This window comes from Megalopta genalis, chromosome 10 (genome assembly GCF_051020955.1).
Source record: "Megalopta genalis isolate 19385.01 chromosome 10, iyMegGena1_principal, whole genome shotgun sequence".
Lineage (NCBI taxonomy): Eukaryota > Metazoa > Arthropoda > Insecta > Hymenoptera > Halictidae > Megalopta > Megalopta genalis.
This window is the reverse complement of record NC_135022.1, coordinates 9,944,786-9,965,227: the sequence shown is the minus strand read 5'-3', so window position 1 is coordinate 9,965,227 and position 20,442 is coordinate 9,944,786. Positions and strand designations below refer to the sequence as shown.

The 20,442-nt window shown below is 36.4% G+C and overlaps 4 protein-coding genes across 11 annotated transcripts; 2 read left to right on the top strand and 2 right to left on the bottom strand.

The window, feature by feature from the left end:
• Nucleotides 1–119: 119 nt before the first annotated feature.
• Nucleotides 120–11,164, top strand: LOC117223334 (uncharacterized). 5 transcript variants are annotated; one of them, XR_013034324.1, is made up of 13 exons: nucleotides 121–389; nucleotides 913–1,021; nucleotides 1,091–1,215; nucleotides 1,277–1,609; nucleotides 1,686–1,768; nucleotides 1,843–2,031; nucleotides 2,609–2,671; nucleotides 3,674–4,216; nucleotides 4,954–5,059; nucleotides 5,149–5,242; nucleotides 5,323–5,567; nucleotides 6,981–7,269; nucleotides 9,060–11,164. XR_013034324.1 is itself a non-coding variant. In XM_033475566.2 (12 exons), exons 1-11 carry the CDS (start codon nucleotides 285–287, stop codon nucleotides 5,550–5,552), a joined length of 1,968 nt encoding a protein of 655 aa, XP_033331457.2. In that variant the 5' UTR covers nucleotides 120–284; the 3' UTR covers nucleotides 5,553–5,567; nucleotides 9,060–11,164. The 5 variants fall into 5 exon arrangements, 4 of the variants coding, with proteins under 4 accessions (XP_033331457.2, XP_033331453.2, XP_033331456.2 ...); XM_033475566.2 differs by lacking the exon at nucleotides 6,981–7,269 and having other exon boundaries at nucleotides 120–389; nucleotides 3,674–4,204; XM_033475562.2 differs by lacking the exon at nucleotides 6,981–7,269.
• Nucleotides 11,061–18,504, bottom strand: LOC117223330 (F-box and leucine-rich repeat protein 13). Of its 4 annotated transcripts, none has more exons than XM_033475556.2 (7): nucleotides 15,526–15,884; nucleotides 14,985–15,260; nucleotides 13,898–14,908; nucleotides 13,259–13,663; nucleotides 13,033–13,176; nucleotides 12,689–12,955; nucleotides 11,061–12,622 (listed from the first exon to the last, which is right to left on the bottom strand). In XM_033475556.2, the coding sequence occupies exons 1-6, from the start codon at nucleotides 15,598–15,600 to the stop codon at nucleotides 12,728–12,730; spliced, it is 2,139 nt and encodes a 712-aa protein (XP_033331447.2). In that variant the 5' UTR covers nucleotides 15,601–15,884; the 3' UTR covers nucleotides 11,061–12,622; nucleotides 12,689–12,727. The 4 variants fall into 4 exon arrangements, with proteins under 4 accessions (XP_033331447.2, XP_076381116.1, XP_033331448.2 ...); XM_076525001.1 differs by having other exon boundaries at nucleotides 11,061–12,955; nucleotides 13,259–13,518; nucleotides 13,585–13,663; XM_033475557.2 differs by lacking the exon at nucleotides 15,526–15,884 and adding an exon at nucleotides 18,407–18,504 and having other exon boundaries at nucleotides 11,061–12,955.
• Nucleotides 16,145–19,093, top strand: LOC117223355 (potassium/sodium hyperpolarization-activated cyclic nucleotide-gated channel 1). The gene is made up of 8 exons (XM_033475603.2): nucleotides 16,145–16,195; nucleotides 16,472–16,710; nucleotides 16,962–17,177; nucleotides 17,300–17,662; nucleotides 17,831–18,018; nucleotides 18,110–18,315; nucleotides 18,422–18,631; nucleotides 18,711–19,093. The coding sequence occupies exons 1-8, from the start codon at nucleotides 16,145–16,147 to the stop codon at nucleotides 19,059–19,061; spliced, it is 1,824 nt and encodes a 607-aa protein (XP_033331494.2). The 3' UTR covers nucleotides 19,062–19,093.
• On the bottom strand, nucleotides 16,738–20,326 carry LOC117223352 (uncharacterized). Its single transcript, XM_076525006.1, is given in 2 exon segments — nucleotides 16,738–18,159; nucleotides 18,307–20,326. A coding segment is annotated over 1 exon segment (1,101 nt). The 5' UTR covers nucleotides 20,315–20,326; the 3' UTR covers nucleotides 16,738–18,159; nucleotides 18,307–19,213.
• Nucleotides 20,327–20,442: the final 116 nt, after the last annotated feature.

Here is a 20,442-nt window from a genome sequence, read left to right as displayed (position 1 = left end):
TGGTCAGTTATTGGTCCACGACATGATCCTCGAAGAAAGAACCAATCATGGATGACCAACGCTGACGACGGTTGCGCTGTGACTTGAAATGGAAAGCTCGCATTTCTTCCATTAAAACCGTGATTAAAATCATTCCCCGCCTCACCCCACCTGTCAGTGCTACTAGCAGAATAACATCGTCAGCGATCAGCCATTGTCGTGAGATGTGAAGATTTTTCTCGTGGTTTGTTCGTTGAGGCAGCTTAACAATTATTGTAGACTGAGGAAAAACTGTTGACATTACGATGCACACGATCCCGGAATTAGGTACTACTGTACCGGCGTTCCTTGCCAAGCTCTGGAAGCTGGTTGAAGATCCCGAAACCGACGACCTTATTTGTTGGTCACCCGTGAGTATCTTATTTTGTTGTTTCTTCCGAATTCATTTACGTTATACGCACTCGGCATGCCGGAAATTAAACCGATCGCCGATTAGTTTACCTTTTCTGCTATCAGAATAAGTTCCTACATGATGTTAACGTCGTGTAAGTAAACGACGGAAACGTATGAGAAACGTTGACCCCCGTGGTACACATTTTTACGTACACAACCTATATTTTACGTGCACACTGTCGGTGTAATTTATTCTGTACTTAGTTGCGCCATCAGATATGTACATATATATATAAATGTATATATTATATGTACGTACACGCGTATGTGATAATATATTACATTATTTCAACAACTATCAGTCTCCTCGTCCTTTTCTCATTATTTTGAACAAAATTTTAACAACGCGCCGATCATCTTCAACGAATACCATCAACAAATTTTGAATTTTACATAATTATATTTCTGAATGTTACCAGTTTTTGTTCTTTTTGTAAATACAATTTAATTGAATACTGAAACTTCATTGCTTCTTTTTAGAATGGAAGAAGTTTCTTCATTAGAAACCAGGCACAATTTGCCAGAGAATTATTGCCACACTATTACAAACATAACAACATGGCTAGCTTTGTTCGTCAATTAAATATGTGTAAGTAGCGGTAACATTATTATAAATCTTTCTTTTATATTTTATCAAATTTTCATGTGTTTATTTTAGATGGCTTCCACAAGAAGGTTTCTGTGGAATTGGGTGGTCTAAAATGTGATAGAGATGAAATGGAGTTCGCGCACCAGTTTTTTTGCAAAGGACATCCATATCTTGTAGAACACATTAAAAGAAAAGTAGGTATTTCCTTATTATTCCATTTGATCATTTTTCAATGTTCTACTGTCACTTGTTCAGATTGCATCCAGTAAAGGACAAGACCCTTCACTTACACCCATTAAACCAGAATTAATGAATAAAATGCTAACAGAAGTCAGAAGTATGAGAGGCCGTCAAGAACATTTAGACTCTAGGCTTGGAGCTATGAAAAGAGAGAATGAGGCCTTGTGGCGGGAGCTAGCGATGCTCAGGCAAAAGCATCTGAAGCAGCAGCAAATTGTTAATAAGCTTATACATTTTTTAGTCACTTTGGTACAACCATCGCGGAGCGGCGGTCTCTCTGTTAAAAGAAGGTATCCATTGATGATAGATGACTCCAACCGTCAACGTAAACAGAGCAAATTGTCGAAGGTAGTAATACAATTCCAACCAATTATAAGTCGGAGTCGTGTAACTCCTGTGTCAAAATATTTCTTTATTTATCCAGGCACAAGCATCGCCCACAGGGCCCGTAATTCACGAGCTTGATGCATCTGACCCAGATTTAGACTCAGAATATATAGTTGCAGAGTATGTTGATGCAGTATTGTAGTATGGAATATTTTATTCAACATTTAAGTTACATATGAATTTTTGTCATTCAGGATGCTAGAAGGAGATTCAAATCCAGCGATTCAAAGTCCAGAACACAATTCTGCGTCAGTAATAGACGAAAACAATATGGAGACTATTCACTTAGTCGACGATTCTGTGCAGTTACATGATGACATACAACTGGTCAATCCGCAAGAGATTGATGCTCGAAAGAAACGTGGATGTAAGGGTAAAAAAAAGTAAGTTAACCCAAGTTATATACATACATATACATACATACGTATATATATATGTATATGTATATATATGTATATATATATATATATATGTATATGTATGTATATAATATAGCGTGTATTATATGTATACAACTGAGTCATGTACAATCTTTCAATTTTGATATCGTAATATGATGGAGTTTTGCACAGTGGACACAACAAAATTTGAACATCTATCATTCCGTTTAGTATCATTTTTACGTTTCCGTTTATTTTTATTTGTTGTTGAAGTTTGAAAAGCGTTAAAAGAAGCAAATTATAACAAACTCTTGTTTATCTGTTCCAATATACTTTCTGTGCATGAAATTTTGAACAATTAACTGATTTAAATGAAAAGTTTTGCTTCATGTACATTTATGGAAGACACAGGGGCATAAATTGTTGGAATTTTATACCATATTGTGGCAGAACTACTTATGGATCATACTTATTCAAACCAGAAAGCAGGAAATTTTCATGTATAAAATTATCTTATATTGCTCGTAACGTTAATTAATTCCCAGTGACACTCATATCACCACAATTTAAATATTGCCAGGAGGAAAAACAAGGTGCCCGTCAAAATTTTGATCCCATCAACGAAGAATGGAGAGGAACCGAGGTTAACATTTTTCTCTTGTCGTTATTTGGTGTTGGGTTTAATTTTTTTCTAGAAATTTAATTTTGACTAGTATCGCAATTTTGTTTCGTTCTATTATTTTGCATGAACGCTCGACAACATTGCGATAATATCTGTATTAGAAGCATTGTTCAATTCGAATTACACTGAAATGATTTTCTCTTAGTTTGCTACTCTTTCCCAACTTGCGGTAGTTGCTTTTGAAATATTGACATTTCTAGTTCTATTGTATCGATATAATTTGATGAACAAAATTAACCGTAAACAAAAAGATTTTTTTCTAGAATTCTGTGTTCATAAGAGAATTCTTGTTAATCCTTGGTTGAGTTGTCTCTATGATCTTTTACTTGTATCATTGCCGATACTTTATGCTTTACATTTTACTTACGCCTCTAAATACATTTGTTGATACACTAAGCACTAGTGCAGTTTTAAATGTCAATCTATCTTTTTAATATCGTTTTTCATCTAAATATATATGCATGGAATGTGACAGTCCAATCTGTGTAAAATCTACTATCAATCTATCAACTCTTATCCTGAAAAAGTCTAAGAACAATATAATGATAACTAATTTTCGAAGTAGAATTAAACAATATTACTTAATTTTCTACAGCTTGTTTGCTTTTATTTAGTATTTATACACTATTTTACTGGAAGCTTATCTTCTCCTTTTCTATTCTACTTTATACATTGTGCACATAGATATATATATTTTACTATTTTGTATTAGATGTCGAATAGTGTTGTAACAATTGTAATTTTACTATATTTTTAGAGAGCATGTTTTTCAATAATGCTTCAGATATTTATGTGTATGCTCTTGCAATACTTCCATCGATCAGAATAGTAGTCAAGAATCGTTCAAAAGCAGAATTACAGCTTTTGAAGTAAATAAGGCCTATTAAAAAGCAGATTATGGCTACAGAAATCTATCCGAAGATGATCAAGAATGGCAACACACATCTTGTTTAACTATTTTAGGGAAGAAACACATATGCTTGAAATCCCACTTGAAGAATCACCAGTGCCCAGCGTTGTATTGGAAAATAGATCAGCACCTAAGCCAGTACCTGTTGCAACTGTACGCAGTTCGAAACTCGCAGCTATGGCGGCTAATATGAATAAAGGAATCGAAGCAGAATCTGACCTCGATTTGGAAACTACTGGGGACATAGAGGAAGATGCTCAGGAGAATGTCTCCAATTTGATAAAACTCGAGGACATCCTGATAGTACCGGAAATCATCGACGAAGAGAACAACAAGAGCGCGGATAACAACGAGATCGGAGAGCACGGCGAGAATAATGGAAATTTAAAAATCAGTGAAAACCATAACGCATTTGATCAGCTCAATAATGTGGATGAAAGCACTAGGCAAGGCAACCAGAGAGGTACACGCGTAAACAATGCTAAAAAATCTCTGGAGAAAGAAAATACCAATTCTAATGGAGCAGGCACAAGTATTCAATTATCTTTGAGCTGTATCAATGGCGTGGCTGATGCTGCTTACAGGTTAGGATCAATGTAAGTTCCAACAAATCCATGGCTATAGAAAGTTGAGTGCAATGAATTTCCCTTATTATTAATGGAAATTCTTAATCCAAAGAGGTGGGAGCCAACTAATATTTCTATCACTTTTAACATTCAACCAACCATGAGTTTATTCTAATTTGACAGTGCACACTCTACTAACAATAATGCAGGACAGTTTTTCATAGAATTGTCTAAATGTTTGCCTTTGATCTAGGAATCTTATGTTGTCTCTTGTCTATTTCAGAGTTATTTTACAATAGTTTAGTATGTTTCATTTAAAAAATCTAGTACTCAATTTTGATTTCCAACTAAAAAGAAATTACAGATTATATGAATTTGTTTCTTTCAGAACAATTTTTCTGTTGGACCAATGAAATTATAAGTCAGATTTTTTATGTGTACATGTTAAATCTTGCCGAAATTTATTTTAAGTAATTTCAATGCAAGGCAACATATAATATTTTTAGCTTATGAAAACTTTTTTTTTGTGCACAGAAACATCTCCAATAAAATGATTTCACAAGCAGTAATCATAAATAATACTCTTCGAAATTTAATAAAAATGATGAAGGACTGCTTATGCTATCATTTACCCAAATAGAAAGATTGTACTTTTCAGGAAAAGGCTATCAACGTTTTCCATGTTCATCCATTAAAATATGGATAAGCTTGTGTGAACTCGTAGTATTATTAAGCATGTTTGATCCATCTTAAACAATTGTCTATAGGGAGGATATGGATAATCATCTCGAATCAATGCAGACAGACTTGGACAATTTACGTGATATCCTACGGGGTGAGGGCTATAGTATCGATGCAAATACACTTCTTGGTGTAAGTAATCTATCGTTTAACTGAAACTATATACTTTTATTAGGAGAATTCGATTTTCTTATTTTTCAGTTAATTATGTGTATTTGCAGTTATTTGGAGCAGACGATCCGATGTCGTTTAGTATGCCTGTTAATCCAGAATTGAACCCACATTCTGAGAGAGAAGATGACGATCATGCTAACCGTAAAAGCCCCAGTTATTATCTTGGATACAAGCAGTAAATAGTTTCGCTTCATTCTACAAAGAGCATGTTTGTGTTGCAGTTGTAGACAACGTTAACGGATCAGTCGGAGGCGAACTGATGGCATATAATCCAACGCAAAACTTACTAGATTTTGATGACGACATGTTCCTGGATGCGACATCACCTCAAACCAGTACGGCGTGCAACGCATCAACGAACAGTCTTTACGCTTCAAATTCCCTCGAATTGGAAGATAACAAAGCTTCGCTACTCGATTCTTTAACAAACGATGTTGACATTTCATCATAAAGTCTTACTCCTATGGTGAGTTACTTGATTTCCTTTAGGCTAGACTAGAAGAGAAGTGTTCGGACATTACATAGAATAACTACGGGGTATAACAATGTGGAAACCTTTTCTGTTATTTGACTGCCACTATTTTCCACAACATACAATATAATATAACTGACTGTGACAACTGATCGCTTACGAGTTGTCGATACTCGAATTACCATTTCCTCTGCTACACTCGTTAATTACTCGTTTGGAAAGCGATAGTGGTTCGACCGTTGATAGTTCGTGAGTTTTAAACAATCAGTTGCCCAGGTTTATAATATAAATCACTATATACAGTTACTCACAAAAATGAGCAGGAATATGGATTAAATCAAGCATATTTCAGAGTGAGAACACAATATATATTTGTTAGTACAGGCATTTATTATTAACAGGCAATTAATGAAAAGAAAACGAAATAATATTAAGTATTTGTTTATATTTCACAGAAAATGTAAAATTACTAGAGTTTTACCGACATCAAATTGAACATACAGATGGTCAATTTTTTAAATTCCTCAGATCTGTATAAGTTTAACCCTTTACGCTTGAGTGGTGACTCTGAGGCACCACTAAAATTGTTACATCACGTTCTAAGATAATTTTTATATTATCAAAGTTTGGATGTAAAAAATTGTTAAAAGTCTAACTGTTGTATGAGTCACAAGACTCAATTTCATATGCACAAAATGCGCTTTGTCACATAAAATGGAAATACCATAAGTCGGAAAAATTAATTTAGTTAATTTGTATCGGTAAAATTCTAATAATTTTACGTTTTCAATGAAATATAAACAAATACTTAATGTTATTTCATTTTCCTTCCGTTAATTGCCTGTTAAACCATACTAATAAATATATGCTCTGTTCTTACAATGAAATATGTACGATACAGTTTATATTCGCGCCAATTTTCACTATCAGCATATCTGTATACTTAATTTTGTGAGTAACTATATCTTTCTTATAATTATATGATATAGCTAAAGTTAAGGTGAATCCAACAACCTGTAACGTCGTGAGCTTTAAATGACCTATATATATATATATATATATATAAATTCGTATAGTTTTCACAAGTGGCATTCAGAGAACAGAAAAGATACCAACATAATAATGTCCGTCTCATGCGTGAGACGACTCGCTGTATTACTAGGAAAGAGAAACTTTTACGCAATCAGGAAAAATCAAGGACAGATTGATAACCGTTGCCTTTGTGTACATTATCAGGACATGCTATTAACATTTGATATTTTTTGTAGTAGATGGTTAACGGTTTAAATTATCCTATGAAGATTATTCTTCGTGGAGAATTCAGCCTTCTTTCAACAAAAAGAAATTGTCTTAGGATAGATTTTTTGCAGGTTCTGATCAATGTTGCATGCAATACTTTGGTTTCAGTATGTTTTATTACTCGGTGGATCATCATGAACATGCTCTCTCTCTTTCTCTGTCCGGTGTGTATTTCGATGATCAAATAAGCAACGAGCTTGTCAACAAAAGTGTACCTTATACCAGAGAAGAGAATGCGGTGTCTTGAATCTATGCGGTCCATTTGCGGAGGATATAGTGAGAAACGATCAAAAAAAACCAGCGCATAAAATCCTCTGGATTTGCTGCTATGAACTGAACCAATTCGTTGTTTGTTTGCGACTCGTTTTATTGACATCACAGTATTCATTATCGATAGGTACTGCAGCCATTTTATTATTTTAAACGACAAAAAAAGGTGCCTAAGTATATTTTTGTTAATCATATGGTCCAACTTTAAAGTTCCTACAAATACATGTATCCTTTTGCTGTAGAAGTTTATCGAAAGTTTTGGTTTTTTTTTGACAACGTGAACAGTCTAAATGACTAGATCGGTTGAAAAACAGTGTCTTGCGTGTACAAATTACGCAAATTTAAACACGTGTCTGCTTAGAATCAATCATAATCTCTCATGATCTCATTATTTACGAGGATTTGACGTCGCTCGCTTAAATCCTATACGTAAATAACTTAAAAAAGTATATACGAAATTCGTATTTTTTGTACCGTCTTCTGAGATAGAAGTGTACTTGTCGTATACGTGGATAATTTAAATAGTTATTCTTGTAGATCAAGGATTTGTATAAGTATAAAAAGAAGAAACGCTAATGCGTTGGTTTGTATTTTTATACTAAAAAAAAAAATATATAGCGCAAGACGTTTTTGCTTCAGATAAACACACAGACATTCGTATATCTGTGAACGTCGACTTATTGTAAAGCTATTCATAAAACTATTTATTTTTCTTTTTTAATTCATAATTACACACGTACATAAGCATGCACCAACATACGCGCGCGCGTACACCCAGACACGACTACACATATATCGCAAATATCAAGTTTGTCTCGATATTGTAACAACGTACTATAATTTGGTTTTATTGAAACTTTTACAATTATGTTAAATAAATATAAGTAATTTATTATGATTTCTTTACAATGTAAGAAATTGAAGATCGATTAAGGAATTGTGGGAATGTGGAAAACATATTAAGTGAACGCGTACAGCATTCGAGAACGTACTTTATTTTCCTGTGTCAGGAAACGCCGGTTCAAAATATGCTTAATATGTTTTGTTTCCTGCGAATTGTCGAAGAATTTTATAATGCGTTTCCTACATATTCGAAAACTGATTTATAAGAACACGTGATTAAAAGACCGCAGAAATTAATGTATATAACATGTTTCACTTTACATGCTACCCCCGGTAGAAAGTAATGTAAAACTTATTTAAAGAAAAAAAAATACAATCCCAGTAGCACGACGACGATGTGTTGAAATTCTTGAATAGTTTAAAAAAAAAACAAATGTTAAAGCTTTTAATTTTGTATATTGTAAATAAACAAGTATTTTCTGTTTTTATACTAACATTCTGTTTCCTCACTCTCATTGAGAACATTTTCTACGTTTTCTACGTTGAATATTTTAGCAATTTTCTAGCAGACGTTTGATCTATTTGCTGAAGTACTTTTTGCCAGGGGTAGCTGATACGTCTCGTGTATTCGTCTGAGCATTTAGTCCAAGAGTTAACAAAATCCTAAACTGCACAGTCGCTGTCAAAAAGTACGAACATATACTTTTTTAAACGTATCTTGTACGATTCGCGATGGAAAACTGGAGAATGTTGATAGCTATGTTCCAAGAATCTTTTGAATTACAGAAAAGCTACGCGAACGATTGTACAGCTTATTTCAACTAATTATCAACTTAATTGTTATACTTTTATCAGATTAATCCTTTTTAAAGAATTGCCACGAAAAAATGTAATTAAATTGCTGTGACTTTTGGGGGACGACAAAAGGTTTTTATGACTTTTTCTTTTTGTGAGAAATCAAGTTGAATAAAGAGTCTCGCAAGAAAGTGCTCTGTCGTAAAAGATTGAGCAACGTTAATTATCACGTTTCGCTTAACAATTCACGAGTCTATATAATTGTTTTTTTTATTTTAGCCTTGGAAGACGACTGCTGGATTTTAAATTGCTTCGTTGGTAATGTCTTCATTTTAATTAACAGTAAATATGAATAAAGTGAGCCCTGTAACAAGTTTAATATGCAAAAAGAAAGAGAGGAAAGGAAATTTCGAGGCACGCGCAGTGGTCGGGATAAGAATTACTTCAGGAAAAAGAATTTGTTCGGAACGAAATTATACGGTGTCATATTTGAGAAGAGCTAATGACATTAAACCTATTCTTAACACTGTCGTCACAAAATAATGAACAACATGAAAAAAATGCATTACATATGTATATGTAATTAAAGAGGAAACGATTTCCTGCTTTTACTGATTTGTATATAATCACACAAAATAACTAACGCATCGATAAAGAATCGATATAAGATGTTTGAAAAGAATTAACATTTTTTACTTAGAATGTGTCTAGAACACAGTATTAGAAAGTAAATAAGATACGGTGCGATGATGCGTATACACATGTATATGTGTATATCTATATATAAAGGGAGAGAGAGAACAGTGTGTTAAAATTGACGTGTCACTATACTTTTCCTAATTGTTATTTTGCTGTGGTACAAGGTTTAACTAAGAAAAAGTGATAACAAGATAAGATTTCAGTGTCCTTTGTTTGCATATCATCGTTACTCTTACTTCTATTGAAAGATTTAATTAATTTTGATTCAAATCCCCATGATGTACTCTCTAATTACATTAAAACCTTATATATTTGTTTTCCCATGAATTGTGTAAGTACAATAAATAACTGGTGCGGCGTACCATTACAGAAAGCATTACATTTTCTATTTTCGGTTAACTATTTTTTATAGAAGATATTTTGCACCGAATTAACAAAGATGTATTATGTTCAACACTGAAACCTTCACCTTGAATCTTTAACATGTACAAATTGACCATTTGAGTTTCTATGTATCAAAAAATTCTAGAATCAGATTAGTATATCGTATATATACTTACCATTCATTATTTTAATCTAGCGATAAGTAGTGTTTTTATATTCGTTTGCCGAGAGACGTATTCGTATTACATTACAAACTCATGGAAACCTTGGTACATATATGTAAAGTAATTCCATGTATGTACAGTGAAGTGTTACCCATACATTTCTTAATGTATTTTACTTCTGTATCACTTCAAAGTCTATCTCAGTATATTTTGTAGTTTTATAAATTTAGTTCACAGTTACATTACTTATGTATGCATTAACTTCGATATTATTGCTTAATTAATAAGTGTTTAATAGAGAATGTAAACTTAATGATAATAATATAGATTACAGACGACTTCTTTTTGTTCTAAATGGCTTGAAAATGAAAAAAAGAAACGTTGTTGTTGATCTTCTATGGAATGTATTTTTCACGCTATCGAAAATGAAACTATATACTTTCAAATATTTTAAATATTTCTGATTAGCGACAAGTTTTGCGCAACTTAACGATGCATACCTAATGAATTATTTCTTTAATTATAGAGCGATTCCTTTATTCGTAGAAGATCAATGTGTATAAAACGATCAACTAAAATCAAATGAATGTGTAACTTGTGCAAAAGTACAGTTGATACTACACTGCTTGTAGGTATCAGATTTTGTGATACATTAAACATTTTGTACAAAAGGATAGGTTCTAATGAGTGATGAACGAACGATGACTCGTCGGCTATACTTTATGGATTTGTGTGTTTTGCTACTAATTATAAAAAGACACTGATTAAAATAGGATTAAAGAAGCCTGTTTTGTGTGCGAGCATCGGTGAACACTCGAGGGGAACAGAGAAATATTGAAAAAACGTTCACCGTCTTTAGTCGCCTAAAAACCCACCGTGGACAAATCGACGTCTACACTTTCTTTACTGTATCACAAATGGAAATTGACTTTATTCTTCCCTCTAATAACAAATACTGTCACGATAAATACAATATATTTAAAGGAAAACGATCAATTAAAGATTATGACGATATATCTTTGAATTCGCAATATTTATGGAAATTACTTTATTCGACACAAATAGACTTTTAACTACCATTAAAAACAATGTTAATCTTGTTTGTTTTCAAATAAAATTTAGAAATCGTTTACATAACATTATTATGACCGTAAATGTACATCCTGATTTAAACAATTTCTCCTGGACATATAATATGTAGGATGTATGCAAATACATATCACATGAATTCTGTACAATGGTACATACACGATTCTCTCGATAAATAGATCTATACGTATTCTAATTAAAAAGTACTCGAGTCTTACGCGACTAAAATAATTAAGTGTATACCATAACACGTTTTAATGATTATACATTACAATTTTAACAATCTGCAGAGACAGGTTATGCGTATATTCGTTTTAATTATAATATCTCGAATGTCGTAGTACCTTACTTATTTTATAAGCTTTCAAAAAATGGATCTTATACTATGTATGAAAATTTAATAAGTTTATGTTCATTCGAGTGGCAGCAAAAATATTGAATTCTAGTTCTAATGCAACGGCTTTTCATGCTACTTTGTACTATGTCTCGTGGAATTAATCTTTGTTCAAAGATCTTGTTCAAACATTTTTCTTATGTGCTCTGGAAAGCATCTTTAAAGTAAGTTATTGCAACTGTTTTTTCATAGAAGCGGAGTTGTGTCGTTCACTTATTGTTAGTATAAATAAACTCTTTTAATTTTGTATGAAATTTGCGTTGTAAGTATACCATCGTCAAAGCTATGGACTTTTAACACACACGTAAAGTTTAAAATTATATAGATAGAATATATAATAGTTTTATAATAGTTTCAATGTTAATTAAAGTGTAACATCGGACGCGATAGAAACTGGTCCGAAAATTGAAAAAACATTTTATAATATTCTTATCGATTAGGTTTTAGTTACGTATTTTTTGTTACTTAAGTAATTCTTTTGGCTCATTTATTGCATAGAATCAAAATCACATTATCACTCGATGCTTTATAAACACACGCATTGAAATTACCTTTTAGTTTGTATATTATCGGTAATCAATAAATACTTGTTTAATTTACACGAGTTTTAATTAAAGTTATATCATAAATATCTCTGTACTAAAGCGTCATAATCGTTGCCAAATACTTGACATAATACCATTTTAATCATCTGCTTATCCTCTTTCACATGCAATTATAAACATTTTCACATAAACATTCTCAACCACGCGATCACGATACGTATATACACAACCCTATATACAATTGCTTTGTGTGTAACGTTAAATATTATTATTATTGATATTATTAACGTTTAAAGATGGAAAGTGTGTATGAAAAAACTGACTGGCTTTGTGCCGTTCGATAACAATTATAAAATATTGATTCTAGTTGTGAATAAAATTCGTGTTATAATCCTTCTGCCACACACACACATGGAAATAGACATCGACAAATCGATGATAAATGTCCCTTTTTCACTATCTTTTGATCGGCTTTAAATCTTGTGACTATACACCACTTCTGGATGGACAGTACAAATTATTATGCTACACAATTATCTTAACTCCTGCTTAATTGTACTATCCATCCTGAAATATTTTAAATTTGTATAATTTTCATGAAATAATACATACTTCACTTCAGTTTTCTCTTACCCTATCTTTGAAATGCGAAAGCAGATATTGAAGCCGTCTCTATGGCAAAGAAGGTAACGACGGCAAAGGTGGAGCTGGTGGTGGAAGTACCTCGCTTCCAGGAATATCAAGATCATCCATATGTTTGATCCAGTCCACGTATAGGTGCGTCAAACTTTCGAGTCTTGCCACTGTCATACCGCGACAGTAGCGGGTATCCAAGTAATGAAGACTCTTGCAATACAGTTTAATAGAGTCGAGGGTGTGATCCGTTAGCTGTGAGCATGCCTATAAATTAAAGAATTCTTGAAAAGATCTGACGATACTTTTTTCATTATTATCTTATTGGCCTATGCATCAGTTACCTGTATAAGAAGCCGTTTCAATCTATGCAGCCTTTGTGCCAGATATAATATTCCAACATCTGATATATTGTGACACGCATTCAGGTTCAGGTCTTCGATTGCTGGATTATTTTTGGATAAATAATCTAATCCTATTTGCGTCACCTGCAAAAAAGTACCACTTAATTAAAGGAAGTATTAATTTAAAATTGGCATACAATTTAATTGGCATAAATTTTCTAGCTACCTGCTGACACTGGCTCAAGTTCAATATTTTCAGTTCTGGAAATGCAAATGCATGTTTTAAACTGACATCGGTGATTTTATTACAACCAGAAAGATCTAATTCCCGCAGGCGTTTAAGCCTGTTCAATGAAAACACAGACTTGTTCATGTCTAAGGGTCTGGATACATTCTCACAGAGTTTCATCACTTCTCGCTTTCGGTCCGCGTCTCGTACTATCTCTTCCTCAGCCCTCGAGCGTAAACTAATTCTTAACCTGGCTCCTGGAAATTCTGGTTTATATACAACCTGAACGTTTTCGACGCGTTCGTGACTACCAGCACCCATACCTGTCAAGCCGGCGTCACTGACCTTATCGCAATGGCTTATTTTTAATGTTTGCAAATGTACAAGCTCCTTGAATATCATCTATAAAAGATAAACTTACTTTTATATGAATGAGCAGCATCGTTGATACAAAAATATATGATTTACACCGACTCTTTTAACATTTAGCAATTTCTGAAAGTGTAGGAGAACAGTCAGCGTCAAATCTAACAATGAAGTAGCTTCTATCTAATTCAGAGGAATATTCTTTACGCATATAATACTGGAAGACCTTACTGTGAGAGTATACTAGAATAAAAGAATAATTCTACGCACCTGTATTGTTTTGTCTGTAACACCGCTAAAACAATAACTAAGTTCGAGTACTCTCAAATTAGGAAACGACTTAGATATGCACTCGATCGATTCCTCGTGAAGATGCAATGCGTTCGCAGAGAATATCTGCATACTCTTCTTCTGTACGGTCTTTTCCGCATCATAATCTTCGCCTGTAGATCTGTGATTTACATTTCCCAATTCGACGTTTTCTTCGAGATTATCGTTTGCACGTTGATGTGAACAAAGTCCGCGAGTTATACAGTCTCCAGTGAGTTGTTCGTCTTCCGAGATGTCGAGCTCTTTCAGGTTTCTTAGTAGTCGAATGTACTTTACACCTCTGTCAGTGACCGCGCGACACCTTTTTATCCGAAATATTTCCAGCTTTGTCAAATTTTTGCAAATGCAAAGCAGACTGGCATCAGTAATTCGTACGCAGAAACTAATGTCAAGGACTTTCAAGCATGGTTGATGCTGAGTCAGACCTCTGATGCCTTCAATAGTCAATTGATAGCAACTTTGCAACATCAATGATTCCAATTTTAAATCCTCTAAGGCCGCTAAAGTAGCCAACGCTGTGCCATCGATCAGAGTGTATCCGAAATTCAAGTGCTTCAATTTATGCGCTTGTCGTTTAAGATACTGTAATGTATTTAAAAAGGTCAGAACCGAATTTGACGCTGCCGGTAATTCTATACGGTTCTGAGGGTAAAACTTTTTGTATAATCCACTGTGGAAAGATATTTGACAACCCATAAGATTCAACGATTCCACATTTGTGCAAATGGAAACTAATCTATTAAATAAAAGGTCGCTTAAAAATCTATTGTAATCGAGACTAAGCTCTCGCAAGCTTTTAAACGTCTCTGAGAGCTCTTTTATGTCGTTTTCATCTTCCAAAAGTTTGCCAGACATTAGACATTCTTTGCAGGCATTTATACGTAATACTTTTAAGGAGCTACAGCATTTTAGAATTTCTACCAACATCCTCTCGCTTAGATCACAGCACACCTAAAAAAGGAAATATACAGAATTAGAAAAGAGCTACATCTTGATATCGTTCATCAAAATGCATAATAAGTCATACCAGTACAAGACTCTTTATAATAGGTCCATAATGATCCCACACCGGCATATTCCTCTTTAACTCTACTTCTCTAAAAACAAAGTGATAAAATGGTCGTGTAGAATGCTGGAGTACCTCCATTACTTGACATAGATTGTCCGCTGGAGGCGAACCAAGAACTAGTGTTTCTCGATCAACAAATTCCATAGCAAGCGATGCCTCCCTCCATGAATGACAGACTAGTCTTGCTGACAGCCTGTCGGATGTAGATAGATACGATAATATGTGTATAATTGTCTGAAAGCAAAATCACACGGTTGTGAGCAAAGAATAAAACGATTAAAGCAGAAAACCGGACGTTAATAAATTTAATCTACAAGCTATGCATTACTGTGCAATTAATTATCTTATCAGATAAATGTATCGTTGTTAGGTTAAGCTATCGAGTCATTATGCAAAGATTTTCGCCCTAGGAATAGAGGTGGGTTAAAATAATAGAGCAATTTATAAAAATACTGTACAATTATCGAAACGAAAAAATATTATGACAAAGAAAACTTACGTCTATGGGCAACTGAATACTTTCAAAATCTGTCATGTTTCGTACACAAGCGTTATTATCGGATGTCATCGGCATAGCATAAACGTAATAAAATAATGTCGTGAAATAATTCACTAATCCTGTAAACGTCGACAGCCGGAAGTACGGATTAAAAATCCGTGAGTACGCGCGAAATGTTTACGCGACATTCAGAACATTGCTCAGCTGTGCTACAGCTGTTTTTACGGGTGTCACGTGCTCCACGGATACATCAAAATCCGCGAGACATGACGTACTCGTGCTAACGATGTACATACATGTATATATGTATACTGTGAATCGAACGAATCCTTTGTTAAAGAATTGTGCATTACATAATATCGTTGAATCCGAAAAAAATAAGAGATAAGTCTTAACTTATCTCTTTTTTTTTTTTTCTTTTTTTTTAACGTATCCAGGCACGAGTGACAAATTAACGCGTCATCTTCGACTATTCGAACTACTGTCAATGATTTAAAAACAATTGATCGAAGGGTTCACGTCGATCTTCTTTTTCTATTTCAAAGTCTATTCACGTCTCATACCATGAGCGAGTCGTTCGTGTTGTCAGAACTGATTGATCAAATATAAGATTTAAACCATGGATTTAATGGCTTATGTCCCTCATTTTTCAGAGGCGCCGCACGTCGAAGTGAGTTTTTGAGCATAATCGAATCGACGATTAACGATCGGTATCTATAAGTGGCGATCAAGTTAAAAATTCCACTCGTTTGTAATATCCCATCCTAACTTGAACGGTGTCGGTAAACACTTTTCTGAGTCACACAATATCCAATTAGAAAGATATTAAAAGCGAATTAAGAAAAGTGGAAGGTCTATATTATTGTTCCATAAGTTGAAAGCTATTATATACGTTGAAAAGCTTTGTGAAAATAATGGAAAGTTTCTCGTTTCTTGGTTGATGCAGCGTGCACCGGTACTCGAACATGTTTGCGAACAGCAAAAAGAGGAGGACTACGTAGAAACTGCGATAAAGGGCGACTCGGTTCGGGCGAAATTAGCTAGATGGTTCCTGCGTCAACGAATTTTATCGCAGCGACATCATTTGACCCATTGGAGCTTAAAGAGCACGACCGCGGTGAATTACGAGATCTCGAGACACGTGAAATCTCATCCCTATATGATTCATCCCTTCAGTTCGTTCAGGTGGATTCGAATTATGGCAAAAATCCGTTCATTCTATTGATATTTTTACCAGGCAACACAGCGTATACATATATATTCGACATTTATATAGACATTAGTACATTATAAATCGCGAACATTTATGCGGTAAACTTACGCTAGACTGAGAATCAGCTTCGGTTTAAACATTAGATAAATTATGCAAGTTAAACGAACATTTCGGCAATGCTACAGAATTGCTATCAAACATTTCTTTCACCTGTCTTTCGCAGCATCTTTTGGGAATTGTTTATGACGATATTCACGGTGGTCGCCCTCGTGGTCACTCCAGTGTCGATTACGTTTTACTTCCAGAACAACGACATTTGGCACGTGATCACAGACATGGTAAACCTTGTATTTTTGTGCGACATTGTACTGTGGTTCTTCACGGGTTATTACGATTACCAGACTAAAGTTATAGTCCTGGACCCGAGGATAGTGGCGATGTACGTTCGACCAATTATCTTTCCATTAAACGACGATTTCGGCTTTCGGGCCAAGGCCGCCGCGAGAATGAAAAAACACGATTAAACAGGTCGTTTAAAGTCTTTCCCAATGATGTGTGCAGAAAGTATCTCAGGAAGTATTTCCTAATCGACGTAATGACCGCGCTACCGATCACCTCCGTGGACGGGATTTTCCCCCACTGGAAATGGTTCTGCACCGCTTTGAACATGATGAAGTTCTTACGAATTCGCAACATAATCGTCTACTCCCGCAGGCTCTACGGTGTTAGTTTCGCGACGACGCTGAATCGATGTGCGATGGCTCGTAAATTCGTCGATGCTCGGTTTCAGGTGTACCGGATAAACTATCAAACGTACAAGATCCTGGAAACGATCATCGTTGTCGGATTGAGTATACATTGGGCCGCTTGCTTCGAATACTACATTCCTATCTGCGTGGAGTATCTGGGCACTTTGAGCAGTCAGTCGGTATCCCTGTCTATGCTTAATTTGCAAAAGTATAAGTTGCAAAATCGATAGTTGTTTGTGAGAATGTACTAATTAGGATCTACGGGAATCCTGTTAGCCGACAGCTTTCTGATTTATAGAAATAAATTAAATACAGTAGTAGGACAGCGAACCTCTGTTTTCAGATCTTGGATTAATTCCGAATTTTTCCGGAGCAAGGAAACCAGTACGGAACGTTATTTGGTGTGCTTGAATCGCGCGATTACCGCATTGGTTCGTTCCGCGCATTATTTGGACATGAAAACGCCGGAAGATATCCTACTGAATCTGCTACTGACTTTCATCGGGTTCATGGGTTTCGTGTACTCGATAAGTAAGCGGTGCTCGGTTTATGTTTCTTCGTAGTTTTTCAATCCATTTGTTGTAATCACATCCGATTGAACGTGCGATCGGCCCAATCGTAGCCCAATTGGCCGCCTTGTTAACAACGTTCCACATAACGATCAAGCGCCAGCTAAAGATTATGCAACAATTAGAAGAATACATGCGGTACAAGGAGCTTCCACAAGCTCTGCAACGTCGATTACTAGTTTACTACATGTATCGGAACAAGAAGCGCTTCGAGAGGAACAAAAAGATAATAGACGAGGTCTCGCCCTACTTGAGAGAGGTGTGCGTTCAGCTGCCACACGTCCAGCCCGTTCGATGGATAAACGGTTCTCCAGATGTCCCCGGCCATTAAAATCTCTAATCGGACTTACTGGCTCTATTTTCAGGAGTTGATTTTGCACAACTATCTGAGGCTGGTCTCCAACGTGGCTCTATTCAAACATCTGCCGGAGTGCGTGGTCGCGCAGTTGACGAGCGCGTTGCGTTCGGAGATCTACATGAGCGGCGATAAGATTGTTAAAGCTGGTACGCGCGGCGAGTCCCTCTATTTTATCACATCCGGCACGGTGGCGGTTTACACTGCTAACGGAAAAGAGGTGATATTATTCGATCGTTAATCGTTTCAACAGGACTAAATGACTAGAACTAATGACTGGAACTTGATACGAAAAATAGGTTTGCCATCTGGAAGACGGAAGTTACTTCGGCGAGATCGCGTTGGTGATGGAAACCGAGTTGAGAATTGCTACCGTGATAGCGGTGGAGACATGCGAGATTTGCGTGTTGGAACGCGACGATTTCCGTCGCTACATATTCAGATATCCGGATCTGTTGAACCGTTTGCAGAACGTCGTCCTCAAAAACTTGGAGGACAACCCGGGTCTAGAGGAGGCCTGCGATATGGACACCTCCGTGAGGCTCCAGTACATCAACATAAGTAGCATCAAGCGCGATCGAAGAACTGCCAGCAAGCCAACCAGTAGCAAACCATCAACGCATCGAAGCAAACTGTCAACAAGTCAATAGCGTCGTCATCTTACGAGTCGTTACTTGGACATGTCGCAGCATCACTGTTTCACAATTTCTTCTAAATCATCTACATGTGTACGTGCTGCCGTTACTTGCGCCAACGATGATGGAATTAATTCTATCTTAAACGGTATCATAAATGAAGATAATTAACAACGATAATTTCTTCGCCTATGCGGGTTTCTGTAAGACTGTTGGTAAACGGACATAAGCCTCCAGTGTTCCGGGTAGTCTGCGCCTCTGCATCCGCTCATAACGCTGAAGGGCGGGGCCAAGGTGTCGATGCGAAAAGACCGCTTGGCGAACGGAGTCCTAGGTCTCTGTACTATAAGCTTCTTCTTCTGATCTTCTTTCTTCTCAATGCCCAGAGCCAGTCCCACGGCCGACTTGATCAGCCTAGGATCGTCCGTGAGATCTCTCGGCTCGCAGGCGACGCACTTTCTGAAAGCGGCTCTTCGGGGACGTTCTTCTACTTCCTTTTGCTTCGATATGCTGACACCGTCGAGTCTCTTGCAGAGGCAATCGCAGCAGCAGCTTTTACCGTTGTCGGTTTCCTCTTTGTTCCCCGAACGAACTGTTCGACGTTTCGCGCAACGCTCGTGGCTTTTAGCGTCGGAGCGAAGAGAACTCGTCGAGCTGGTAGCCCGGTGAACCAACGTGAAGATGGCTGGCGCGAGACCGCCCTCCGAGCCGTCGATGTGGCTGGGTCTAGGCGGTTCGTAGACAGGATCTATCGGAGTCTCCCAACAGATAGCCAAGTCCATCTTCGTTTTCGGCTCCTTGCAACCTAAGCTCGGCCCGTACCCTCCGGCCGGCCTGCTCGCCGGATCGTCGGATTCTTGATTGCAGCGGCTGCAACCGCTGTGGCTGTGTCTTCCGCTCGGATGCCGATGTCAGGACCCATGTCAGGACCGATGTCATGACCTTTCCGGACCGGTGTTCTTGAACACAATGTCGTCGACTTTGTCCGGCAGTGGCTGATGGTCCAAGTTCTCCGCGTGCAGTTTCTTCGCCAAAGCGAAGTGCTCGTAGCAAGATGGTCGAGCATCGGTGTTCGTGTTCTTCGGTGTCTCCGCGACACCTTCCTCGGTCTTTCTCTTCTTGGGGCAATCGCAAGCGTGATCGGACAGGGAAGGTATCTTCAGGTTCCCGGTGACGTACTTGGGCTGGCAGCATTCGTGAAATCCATTGGCTCTTGCAGAATTGACCAGCTTCCCCGGACAATGAGCGCAGCACTTTTGAGTCTTCATGGTGTTTCCGTTCTTTCAAGTCAGTCTCTCCATAGAGATTCGGAACAGATCGCTTTGATCGGCCCGTGAATCAGCGATAAGCTGAACTCGGAACAAAGGCTGCTCAAGATCGACCAATGCCAATGGAC